Raw genomic sequence first — 13,120 nt, forward strand, 5'->3', positions numbered from 1 at the left:
CTCAATGCATATGTTCTTAGGCTGGGATTCTCAAAGGAATTTGGAATTCAACTCCTGCTGACTTTCAGTGAGAACTAGGAGCACAGCTCCACATTCCCCTTTGAAAATTACAGCTTTAGAAGTCTGTTATAATCAACTAGTATTCACATAACATGTAAAAAAGTTGCCTGTTAGATCTAAATTAAAAGCATAGTTGAGATTATGTGGGACATTTCCTTTAGAGAGTTATCAACGTTCCTGCTAACAAAAAATAAATTCCTTTTTCAACAAGTTTGCATTCAACTTTTTAAGTAATGAAACTATTTTAATTCACATTGCAGGGAGTAGATCCTAAGGCCTTATCTACATAGGACTACACTCATTTAGTTCAACTGGAGGATACCCCTGTGTGGTTACCTTAAGGTCAGGTCTACATTACAAAGTTCTGTCAGCAAAGCTATGTCAGTCAAGAATGTGAAAAAACCACCACCACCACCTCCAGCCAGCATAGTTATGCTGGCAACACTCCCAGTTCATGTCCTTCAGGGAGCTGGTGGTACAATGCTGACAGAAAAACTCCTGTCAGCATAAGCTGCATCTACATTAGGGGGCTCTGCCGGTGTAGATATTACCTGCAAAGCATTTGTACTGTAGCTAAGGCCTATTTAGGTCTAACTTAAACCTGATCAGAATCTACTTTTAAATTGAAATCAGAGTGTCCACACAGACATTGGCACCAATTTAACTATATTTGTTTAAATTCAGTCTGTTAGTTTAGCCAGTGCAAGACAAGCCCTAAGTGCTCTATGATAGTGTTTGTAATGATGTTTATCAGCTAGAGCTGGGCCTGAGCTGCAGAGGTCAGCTCTGGATGGATCCCAGATGTTCAGATCTGGGACTGCAGTTCGGGCCCATCTCTAACCTGAATGGAAAGCTACTCACGGTCTCCTTGGTTCCTTTGCAGATATACCCCGATGAAAGCCATTACTTTAACAGTGCGACGCTTGAGCAACACTTGTACAAGTCCCTTGTCAATTTCTTTGTGGACTGTTTCAAAGTTCAGGACAAACTCCCAATAGTCACACTGAAAGAGGACGAGGAGGAGGATTAACCCTTTTGGTTCGTGCGAAGCACAAGGCCGTTCTTTATACCAATATGCAACTGAATCATTTTCCTAGAGAAAGAAATGTTATGTTGTTAGCATGTATTTAAACAAAACTGAAAGCAGCTCACCTGCTTTACGGACAGCAACTCCTTCCTGAATGGAAGAACATTAAGCATGATGAACTCAGCAGAAACTGCTGTCTGACATGAATCTGTCACAGGCGTCACTGTCTTATTTGCCACAAAATGACTTCTGGAGTAAAAGGATCTCAAGAAATTGGACTTGAAGGACCACCCCAAGAAACTACCTTGAGGACTAGAAGGTTAAATGGCTCTTTTGCATTCAAGAAATGAAGCAGTAGTAATGAAATACATCATCTCTATTAGGGTTACCATAGTTAGCATCCTGTTGTGTCAGATAAAACTTAATAAATGGAAAAGATTATAGCACAATTATTTTAAAGGTACTGATTCATACATATTTGCCTGCTCTCCCCCATGTTTAGAAGACTCATCACTGCAATGGGACATATAGATTCTAATTATACAAAGTATCACTGTAGTTACACTGGTGTTTAATTAGCCTCATGTAATTAATTACTATTTGATATGGTTTTTACCTGTTCCTCTTTACATTTCATCTCATGCTCACCTTATCAGCTTCACAACTTGTCATGGATGTGGAAGAAAACATGCATTGAACTAACTAGACCAGTTGCTGGGTCATGACCCTAGATGCGGTCAGAAAAGGCAATCGGGGAAAGGGGGGGCGGGCACAAGATGTTAATTTTTTATTACAGTGTAAAGCAAAGAAAATCTTGTTCCCTCCCTCCCTGCATGTGCTTATCCTTCAATTATTCTCTGTTAACCTCTCCAAGCACACACACAAATGAATTATTTGGGGGCAGTTCAATGGCTTGTGTTACACAGGAGGTCAGACTCGATGATCACAGTGGTCCCTTCTGCTCTTGGGATCTATGAATTTAGGCTTAGCTTTGATATAATTTTTACTCTTCAAAGGAAATGTAAGGGGGTTGCAAACATTTGTTACTTTTCATAAGTGGTCAGAAAAGATTGTGAACTGCTGATCTACACTCTGGTAGAGGGAGTTTGCACCAGATACTTTGCTGATCGTCTTGTGAAGCATTAAAAAAGAAAATCAATGTGGATAGATTTATTTCACATGCTGTCTGCAGCTTACTTTTGATTTTGGATTCCAAGGCAATGATTATCACATTCTGCTTTTAGTGATGTCTTCTGTTTGCAGGAGGTTTGTAAAATCAGAGCATCTAAAATCATACTGGTCTTTGCTGTGCTGGAAAATAATGTTTAAAACCCCATGTGAAAATTTTTCAGATCTCAAAAATCATTTCTTCACGTCCAGTTACCATATCATAAAGATTTTGGCTAGTGTTGCTCCTTGTAAGATATTCTGACCAAATGTACAGCCAGTATTAATATTGTATATTTCATTTTGTTGTATATAAAGGAATGTAAGTCAGTTATTTGTCAGGTCTCCAATCCAATATTAGTCTTGTGTTGAGCATGCATGCTATAACCTTCCTTTGCTGATCAGGACTCTTTAGACGTACTAGCTTGGAAATATATCAATTAATGTAATTTCTTTTCTTGTTTTGACAACTTGAATGTCCGCGCAGGTTTCTACATTTTTACACAGTACTGTGGGTAAACTCACATCCTGACAGCAATGATGATGTATCCATTGTGTTCCTTAAAGTGTCAAGTTTTTTTTTATTTCGATCTCTAAGCTTTGACTGCTGGTTGTAATTAGATCATCCTGGACACAATGTTGGTAAATCACAGAAACAATGTAGTTTGGTTTGGGGGATTTTCTTTAATTTACAATGCATTGACATTTTACGAACAGGAACTACAGTATAAAGCTGCTTTATTTGGCAGGATGCCAAATAGACAATACGAATGCTGTGTGTCCAGGTTTTACTACACTAAATGGGCTCAAAAGTCTGAAATGAACTGGATTGGAAAAACATCAAATCTGCTCTGTCCGCAAACTTTTGTAGGAGGACATTTAGGATGTGGCATGGTCGTGTTTGTTCATCCATGAAATAAAACATTATTTTACCACCCTGCTTGCTACTTTTTGTTTTTTAGTTACATACTTAAATAATAGTTACGATACGTTTGATTTCTAACTTAGTTGGAACCCAACCCCCAGCCGAACAGATGCCATATATAGCATCTCAAAGCCACTTACTGCGCACCTCACCCTAAGGGGTGATTGCTGTTTCTGAGGAAGACATGGAGTCCTGTAGAATGTGTTCAGTCCAAAAGAACCTCCTAATGCGAGGGCCTCTGTTATTCAACCATCTTTTATGGCAACTGTGCCCTTCGATGTACATTCTCTTTCTCGCACAGGAGAGTCATCAGTGTCCTTTCTACCATCCACCCCCATTCAGCTTGATACCACCCCAATTCTTGCCTACCTGTGGCTGAGTGGCAAGGACATAGGCCAGTATTCTCAGATAGGGAAGCTTGTCCAAATGGACTTTTAACATCAAGTACAGCAAGTTGCAACAGAGACCATAAAAAAGATTTAACTCTATTGCCGTCTCTCCCCTGTCTCTTCTGCTGGAAGAACGAGGTTTTCAGGTTAAAGTGAAAGGAATAGGAGTGAGAATGTGCTGTTCCAACACTGATTTCCTGTGTGATTATGGGCAAATTACCTGTGGGTGTGGATGTCTATCAGTAAAAGGGGAATACTGCCCATCTCTACATGGCACGGAGCTCCTTGGTTACTAGGAAAGGGGTTCGTTCTCTTCACATCTTATATGTAGCCTCTCTCAAATTGGAAAAGAATCCTTTATTGTTCTAAACCAGGGGTAGGCAACCTATGGCACGCATGCCGAAGGGTGGCACTCGAGCTGATTTTCAGTGGCAATCACACTGCCCAGGTCCTGGCCACCAGTCTGGGGGGATCTGCATTTTAATTTAATTTTAAATGAAGCTTTTTAAACATTTTAAAAACCTTACTTACTTTACATACAACCATAGTTTAGTTCTATATTATAGACTTATAGAAAGTGACCTTCTACAAACGTTAAAATGTATTACTGGCACGCGAAACCTTAAATTAGAGTGAATAAATGAAGACTCGGCACCCCATTTCTGAAAGGTTGCTGACCCCTGTTCTAAACGCTGGTGTAAATTGGAGAGTTTTCTCCCGTTACCTTCCCACCCCCTTACATACACGCAAATGTCACACGCTACCCTCCACTGCAGGCTGCTACTTCAAGGGGAGTTGGAAATCTGCACTCCCAGAACTCATTATTCCACCAGAGGATTTTTTTCCTATTATCCCTTTAAAAGCTTAGGGTTGAGTGCTTGCTCCTGGAATAAATAGTAGGGGATGGAAGGCACATTTTGCAATGGCATCTTGCTGATTGTTTAGGTCACATGGGCTAAGCTCAGAATGATGTAACATTATCTGATTCAGTGTGCTGGAGCCTATCGCTGGAGGAGTCTAACAATCAGATTTTACGATCAACCAAGGTAATGGTGAACAAAGTCATTTTAACCTCGGCTACCAGCAATTCAGGCATCAAGATTTGTCATTGCTATGGGCATAAGGAGTCCAGTTATCCAAAGTATTGCTGTAGTTACACTACAGTTTAATTAACCTTATGTAATTAATTACTATTGCATTGGGTGATCCAAGTGAGCTCTTTCTTTCAGTTTGATTGTGTGCTTGTCTGGCTGGAACATGATAACTTTTGAACATTGCGTCTGATCAATTCCAAAAATTCAAGGCATGGACTGAGCAGAACCCTACTGATGTTGAGGAACTAGGACACAGCACCCTGCAGCTGGTGAGCAAACCCAACAGTTTCAAATATCTTTGTAACTGTCTATAGATTAAAAAAAAGGTTGATGCCAGCCATTAACATCTTCCAGGATATCCCTCACTCCCTTACCTGCCCCCATATCTCAGCTGTATTCATCCTCCCAATACAGTTGAACATGTTGATGCCCTGAATGACTTACCTCCCAGACAGAAAGACAAGAAATAAAAATAGAGGGGACATACAGAGGCCCTCCATTGGTGGGAGAGAATGGAGGACCCTGTCATGGAGGAATGGGGGAGACATACAGGCATCGTTGCTAAAGGAAGAGACAGGGGTTAGGGAACTTGGATACTCAGCTGTAATGTGGCACAGGGAAACAGCAGGGCAGGCACACAGCCATTCGCAGGGGTCAGACTAGAGGGACGCAATGAGACCTTAGGCTGAGCGAGGTTGTGGCTTTGTGCTGAGTCTCTGAACTAGAGATAGGAACAGAGATTTTGTGATGGGAAATCAGGCCTCACCAACCTATTAGAAATCTTTGAGGGTAGAGAGATTAGCAAATATGGACAAGGATGACCCAGTGACCATAGAATCTGTACTGGGACCAGTTCTGGTCAACAGTCATAAATGAGTTAGACATAGTGGGTAAACAGTGCAATGGCAAAGTTTGCAGCTGCTACTAGATTACTCAGTCCAAAACTCACTGGAGAAAGTTACAAAGGGACTGTCAAAAAACTCGGTGACTGGGCAACAAAATGGCAAATGAAATTGAGTGTTGGCAAATGCAAAGTAATGCACATTGGAAAACAAAATCCCACCTATACATACGAAATGATGGGGTCAAAATTAGCTGGTACCACTCCAGAAAGTGATCTTGGCATTATTACAGCTAGTTCACTGAAAACAGCTGCTCAATGTGCAGTGGCCATCAAAAAAAGCTTACAATGTTAGGCGCTATTATGAAAGGGCTAGAAGATAGGACTGAAAATAGCATAATGCCACTATATAAATCCATGGTATGTCCACACCTTGACTACTGCATCCAATTCTTGTCACCCCATCCCAATAAAAAGATATGTTAGCATTAGAAAAAGGACAGCGCAGGGCAACAAATATGATTATGGGTGTGGAACAGCCGCCATAGGTGAGAAGAGTAAAAAGACTGGGACCTTCCAGTTTTGAAATGAGAAGACTAAGGAGGCATATGATAGAGAGCTATAAAATCATGACTGATGTGGCAAAAGTTGAGGGAACTGTTATGTATGGCTTCACGTAGCACATGAATGGGGATGGGGGGGGCACTCAGTGAAATTAATAGGCAACAGGTTTAAAGCAAACAAGAGGCAGTACCTCTTCATACCTTGCACCCTCAATGTCTGGAACTCATTGCCAGGGGATGCTGTGAAGGCCAAAAGTATAACTGAGTTCAACAATGAGTTAGAGAAGTTAATGGTGGACAGGTCCCTCAACAGCTATTACCCAAGATGGTCGGGGCACAACCCCAAGCTCTGAGTGTTCCTAAAACTGTGACTGACAGACACTGGGAGTGGACAACAGGGAGTGGCTCATTTGATAATTGCACCGTTCTGTTCATTCGTTCTGAAGCCAGGGTACTGGGTTAGCTAAGCCATGGGCTGCTTCAGTACAGCTAGTCATATGTAATGCCAGGAACCCCTGATGTGCCCAATGAGCATCGGTGACACAAGCAGTAACCAGTGCAACCCTCAAATATAGTGTTCACAGGTTGCTCTGTTTTCTTTAGACTTGTGCTCACCTATTAGCTCCTCTCAGACACCCTACAACCTTTCTCCAGTGCAAAAAAAAACAACCCCTCCTACTGCACCCTGTTGCTGGCTAGAGGACTGGTGCAATGTGGTGTAGTGTGGCTGGCATGTTCGCTCCCTGGCTGGTGGCATGGGACACTCACTCCTCTGGTTTAGTTGAGCGGGATGCCTCATATCATCCTCAAAGCCTCCTGTGAGGGTGTCACGTCGCTTGCTCTCTCCCCATCACTTGTCTCCAGTTGTGCTGGGGGGGGGGGGGGGTCACGCTTCTTGCACCCAGCCCAGCTATCATCACACTGCTTCTGCTTTGCCCAGGCATCTGGGCGCCCATTGCCCAGCTCCTATACAAAGGTTTGCCAGTTTTGGTCAGACATATTCCCTGCAGTTTCATCACATGACATAATTTTTAATGAAAGATTAAGCTTTAATTCCTGGAGGACTGGGACCCCTCCCTGTACCCAGTAGCTCTTCCTCCCTTGAGCAAGGCAGATGTGCCGGGGGGGGAGGGGCAGCACTGCTTGTAGAGTGTGCTAAGGCCCCCTCGCCCACAGCAGCAGACCCTGTTGTGCCAGCCCAGCTGATCAGTGGACAGCAACGCAAGTGTGACACCGCCACAGCAGAGACAGCACATCACCCTCATCCACAGGCTGGCTTGGGGCCTCTGACCTACACAGGAACTACAGCCCAAGCGGAACAGTGTGATGCAATGGAGCTGACAATACTAGAGGCAGGCTGGCTTAGCGGCTAGAGCTCTGGAGTGGGACTCACTTTGCAGCCCTGGGGGCAGGGAGGGGTGCTTCCTCACTCTGCCACTGGCTTGCTGGGTGACTTTGGCCACCTCTCTATGGCTCAGTTTCCCAGCTGTAACATGGGGCTAATGCTACTGCCCTTCTCTGTAAAGCACTTTAATAATAATAAGCCAGAGAGTTCAAAGCACAAGTAGACTGTACCCTCACAGCATGACAGAAACTGGCTCTGTGATGTTCGGGGGGAGGGAGTGTTAGAAATAACAAGCGGGAGGAACCACATGGCCTCAGTTTCCTATTTTAGTAATTGGATGGGGTTTAAACTCATTTTTCTCAACAAACATCCTCCCCGCTTTCCTGCTCACATCCCTCTATGAACCGGACACGTCCAGCCTGGCGCAGCAGTGTGTTCTCTGGTCCTCGGCTTCACCACTGACAAATACTAGTAAAGCTGGACAGCACGCTCATGGCCCCCTTGCAAGGCATTGGCAATAAATAAACACCAAGGCCAAACCTAATAAACTGCTCCAGCAATATCCACTTCATTCCTTGGGAGCTTCTTGTGGTTTGTAGTTAGTCCCGCTGTGGCTGATTGCAAGGCCCAATGAGTCCTTTTCTAGTGTAGTCCCACCCCGCAGTATGGCGGCTTCAGGGATGCAGTTCAATGCTTTTTGGCCTCTCCCCAATTTGCTTTGCCACCCACCAGTTTTATTTAGTTGTGTGTGTTTGGCTGTGCTGCTACAGAACAGAATTGGTCAAAGCGGCCACAGGGGCTGGATACAGTCTTTGGAACCATAAACCTGCTCTTGCACTGGTCAAGGACTTGATGGTTACAGTGAGTCTGGCCAGTCAGTGGCCTGCCAGCCACAAAGCACCAAGCACAACTGTGGCTTGGGCACATGGAGGGCACTGAATTAGCTTTCACATGGCCTGTGCTCATGCTGTGGCTACCTGGTACAGTAAAGCCCCATTGGCTCGGCATTTGGTCAAAGGGCAGAACTAGTAAGGATAACATCCTCCACCCCAACCTCCCTGCTCCCCACCCCGGAGCCTGAATTCAGCCAATACACTACTGAAAAGTAGAGGAAGTTACTGCCACATGGCACAACCGGCAAATCCTTGTATGCTAGGTCTCAGTCTCTCACCATTCAATCAGCACAAACTAGCCTGGGCCTTATCCTGTTTCTATGCAAGTCAGGCTGGCTGCAGAGGTGAGAACCTGGAGCACCATGGGGGAGGCTGTGTGAAGGCTGGTACAGGGGGAGGTTGAATAGGGCTGGACTATCTGGGGCCTAGCTGCAGAGTTGGGGACAGTTAGGACCTGGGAAGGGAAGCACAGAGTTCCAGTGGGCTTATAGCACATTGCAGCTTAAAACCATACATACAGTTTCTTCAGTCCTGCCCTTTGCCCCTCTGCTCCAACTTCACCACCTTCATTCATTCAGTCCCTCCCGGCCCACTGACTCCCTCCATGCAACTCACTCCTCATATGCATGATGCTGCGCTGCTCACCCTGTGCCACATGCCTGTTCACATAGGGGCGAAAGGTGAGCCCCTCGGGTGGGAGTCGGAGGGTCAGGGACAAACGGGACCGAGGGAGTGCTGAAATGACAGAGGCAACGATTGAGCTCAATATTGTCATTTACCCCACTAGCAAGCAGCATACATGCCAACTTCCCCTGCTCCCAGGCTGTGTGTGACTCCTGCCGTCCTGCCTCAAGCCCTGCCCCCCCGACAGCCTGGCCCTCAAACCCCTACCCTCTGCTCCCTTGGCATGTTTCCTGATTTGCTGGGAAAGTGACACACTGGCAGCGAACATGTATTTGCACTGAAGTCTGCTTCTAGCTGTTTGTTAAAGCCTAGAACCAGTCTTCACCGTGTGTGTCGGGGGCGGGGGGCACCAAGGGATGGGGCAGCACTATCAAGCACTGCCAAGCTAGTGGAAAGTAGACTAGCAATCATGCTAAGGTTAGGTCTATGCTTGGCGCTGGTGGCAGAGCGGGGGGGGACAATTACCAAGATGACTAGATGTACCCACACTAGCGCATGGCGAACCACTGTGCTAAAATGGGTAGTGTAGCCATGGTAGCATAGGCAATGGCAAGCAGTGGCACAGGCTACCTGTCCTGAGTGCAACCTTTCCCAGGCCCTATGGACACATACACTGTGGTTCAGGCATTGCAGGCAGGAGCTCAGGTCAGCTGCTGTAGTGCTTAGGGGGAGGGGGGGAGAGAGAGGGGAGGGGGGGGTCAGGCAGCTAGCCCAAGCCACTGCTGCCTGTGGTCAATCCTGCCCAATCCCTTGGTACGGGCTCGCACAGCAGCCTGGGTTGCTGCAACCACACTGCTGTTTTTCACACACTAGCTTAAAGAGAGAGAGAGAGCGCGAGAGTGTGTGTGTGTGTGTGTGTGTGTGTGTGTGTGTGTGTGTGTGTGTGTGTGTGTGTGTGTGTTGTGTGTGTGTGTGGTGTGTGTGTGTGTGTGTGTGTGTGTGTGTGTGTGTGTGTGTGTCACCCATACAGGGATTGACACCTCCCAGATGCAGTGTAGCTGTATCTAATGCAACACTAAACGTAGCCTAATGCCATCACTGCCTTGCACACGTGGCCACTGGAACGTGGTCACTGCAGCAAGAGTGAAAGGCACCATGACCTAGTGCAACAGCACAGGGCGCTATTGCTTAAATTGAAGGCTCTGCTGTAAACTTGATTAGAGAAGTGACTGTCAGAAAAGCAGTTCTGAGTCCTTCCAGTAGAGGGCAGTGGTGCACACACGGCAATACGTGGCATTATACACCTTTACAGGGACACATTTTAGCTAAGGCAATTCTCACAGACTTCATGTGAGGTGCATGTGTTTAAATCCCCAATTTACAGTGGGAGAAACTGAGGCAGACAGTTTAAGGCTACTCTTTTTCAAACATTGGTGCCTAAAATTAATCACGTCTATTCGAATATAGTCCTGTTTAATCTTAATAGAGCCATCATGGCCACATTGTCAGTGTTGCTGAGCACCCCATCTCTCACTGGCTTCCAGTGGGATTTGGGGTTGTGGGGATTGCTCCAAAGGTCAGACCATTTCCAGGTGACTACACAGCTTTAGGTGTTTCACTGTTAGAACCCAGGCTTGAACTGTTCCATTCAAGTGACTTGCTCAAGATGAGAGGAGACCACAACTGCAGCACCAGGAAGGGGATTTAGCAGGTCCTAGGCCCCTGTCCTATGCTCAGACCACTAGCATTTTTAGTTTCCTAGTTTGTTGCACTCAAGGTGTGACATTTTGTAAACTGAAACTGGGGTGAGGGCTCCTAAGTAACTGGGCAGCAGGGAAATATGTCTCAAAGAGCTGCTTCTGCCCTTACTCCCCACAGACATAATTCACATGGGCCCAGGTTCACAAAAGTTAGGCTTCTTTGAGTTCATACTGACACTGATTTCAATGGGCATTAGGAGCCAAAAGGCCTTTGTGGAGCTGGGCTATGATTCTCCCTAAAAATTCATGTGCTCCCTATGAACTGGAGCTTTATTTTTTTCATAAATATGTAACCCTTCTGCCAGGTGGAGCCAGCAGCACCCAGGGCCGGGTTCAATATCTAGGGGTTCCTTTTTAACAATACAACACAGAACCGGCTCAAACCCCCACCCAATAACCTGGGAAAATTACACACTACCCCTGGGCACCTCTGAGAGGCAATACTGCCCCTGTCACAAGCACAGAGTCCGAATGTAGAAAAGACACTTTTAGTGAAAGGAGGGAAGTCACCCAACATTAATTAGGGGAAATGCTGCAAACAGGATTCATAAACCTAAAAATGTGAGCAGGACACCCACTCCAGAGTGTGTGGGGCGGTGCCTTCTGCCTCTTGTTCTTGAGTTCTACACTCAACAGTTCTTTTTCTGTGCCTCCCTCTGCTTCTCCACCCTACCCCACTCACAGTGGTTGTCCTTGGCCAGGGAGAACCCAGGGTTTAGAGGTCCATCTTTTTGTGAGTTCACCTCCCACCCAGGGAAGAAGGCCTTGCTTACGGCACCATCTGAGTTCTTGCTTTTCCTGGATACTCTGCTAGCTGCAGTTCCTCTCACAGAATATCAGGGTTGGAAGAGACCTCAGGAAGTCATCTAGTCAAATCCTCTGCTCAAAGCAGGATCAATCCCCAGATAGATTTTTGCCCCAGATCCCTAAATGGTCCCCTCAAGGATTGAGCTCACAACTCTGGGTTTAGTAGGCCAGTGATCAAACCACTGAGCTATTCTTCCCCACAACTAGCTATGGTCCCACTCCACTGGCTAACCCACCAGCCACTCATTCTGTTTTCTGCCTCACCAGCCACTTGCCCAGCAGCCGACTGTCAGTCACCTTCTGCTACCACCTGCCTCTCTGCTGTGATTTCTGAACACCAGTCTCTTAGTAATTGTCAGCTCTTTTCAGAAACTGCCCCAGCACAAGTGATTTTGGCTCTCAGTGATTTTTTGGCTAGTAGTAAGCTGGGCAGAAACACAGTCCCCGCACAGCTGATTTCAGTTCTGATTGAGCATTTAAAATAACAGAGAGGTTCCTAAAGAAGCCTAGCTAGCTCTTTCGTTGAACAGTGGGGAGGAACAGATTAAAACCAGACCAGGGACCCTTGAGGAGAGACCACATCTTCTGGCTAGAACATCTGTACCTACCTTTCTTATTTTCACAGGGCTCTGGTACTGAAGCCCCTGGCTTAACGAGGTCCTTTCAGCTGTGGGTGACCCCCTCATTTGAGGCAGGTTAAGCACAGTTTTGTTCCCCTTTATTCATACAGTAATAAGCCCTAGGGTGGGACCACAATTGTACCAGCATAACTGTGCCTTATAACAGCATTGCTTATGTGCCTTACTATACAGGAATGAGCTATCCTGGCATATGCACCTTTAGACACACAAGCTCTCACACAGCCAGCACACTTAGGTCCCTTCTGCACTACATCTAGCCATGGTAACAAGTCATTTATTAAAATAATGGGTTCTGCTAATGCAGTTGTTGCGATTTCTGCCGGTGGCTGGGAAAGGGCAGCAAATGTTTAAGACATTTATGAAAAGAACATTTAACAAAGTTCCGTCCTGTGTCCATCAATCAGCGTGGCCAGGTTAGCAGAAACTATTTCAGTAAAATATTCCTTTTTGGGCACAGCTGCATATTGGAGTCAGGGCCAGATACAGCTGTGACTGGAGACAGAGAAGACTGTACACTGTGGAAAACAAAACACAAGAACAAACCATGCTCCCATGAACCATGCTTCACTTCTAAACTTTAATGAGGTATATAAATTAAAAGGAGAAAAGGTGTCTCTTTTTGGTACAGCAAGCATTATACAAATTGCGCTCGGTGTACTGAGATCTATTCCTTCGTCCTCACTGGTACAAGCACACAGGGCATACGTTTCTCATGTTTGTAGCAGCTGTTGTCAAAATCCTGAAATGTAATTTGTGCTGAGCAGCCACAGGTAATTTGAACTGACATGCAATTTGTCTGGAGGATTGGCAGCTGGATTGCAGAAGCATTAAAATTCCTACTACTCACTGCCTCCTTTAGCACAATGTTCTAAGAGTATAAACTGCTCATCTGCAAAAACACAATCCAAAACAAAATACCAACAAGATAACTCCTCTGCTATGGAGTCAATAAACCCTCCAAACTCGCACAGAAACAAGCATGAC

General features: G+C 45.6%; 1 protein-coding gene across 5 annotated transcripts in view; it reads left to right on the plus strand.

The window, feature by feature from the left end:
- DPP6 (dipeptidyl peptidase like 6) overlaps window positions 1-3,189 on the plus strand; it is a 799,862-nt gene extending 796,673 nt beyond the window's left edge. For all 5 annotated transcript variants that reach the window (XM_032775624.2, XM_032775623.2, XM_032775621.2 and 2 more), the window contains one exon: window positions 944-3,189. In XM_032775624.2, coding sequence (XP_032631515.1) covers window positions 944-1,090 — 147 coding nt within the window. In that variant the 3' untranslated portion in view covers window positions 1,091-3,189. The remainder of the gene's footprint in view (window positions 1-943) is intronic.
- The last annotated feature ends 9,931 nt before the right edge of the window (window positions 3,190-13,120 follow it).

The sequence above is a fragment of the Chelonoidis abingdonii genome, chromosome 2 (genome assembly GCF_003597395.2).
Source record: "Chelonoidis abingdonii isolate Lonesome George chromosome 2, CheloAbing_2.0, whole genome shotgun sequence".
Classification (NCBI taxonomy): domain Eukaryota; kingdom Metazoa; phylum Chordata; order Testudines; family Testudinidae; genus Chelonoidis; species Chelonoidis abingdonii.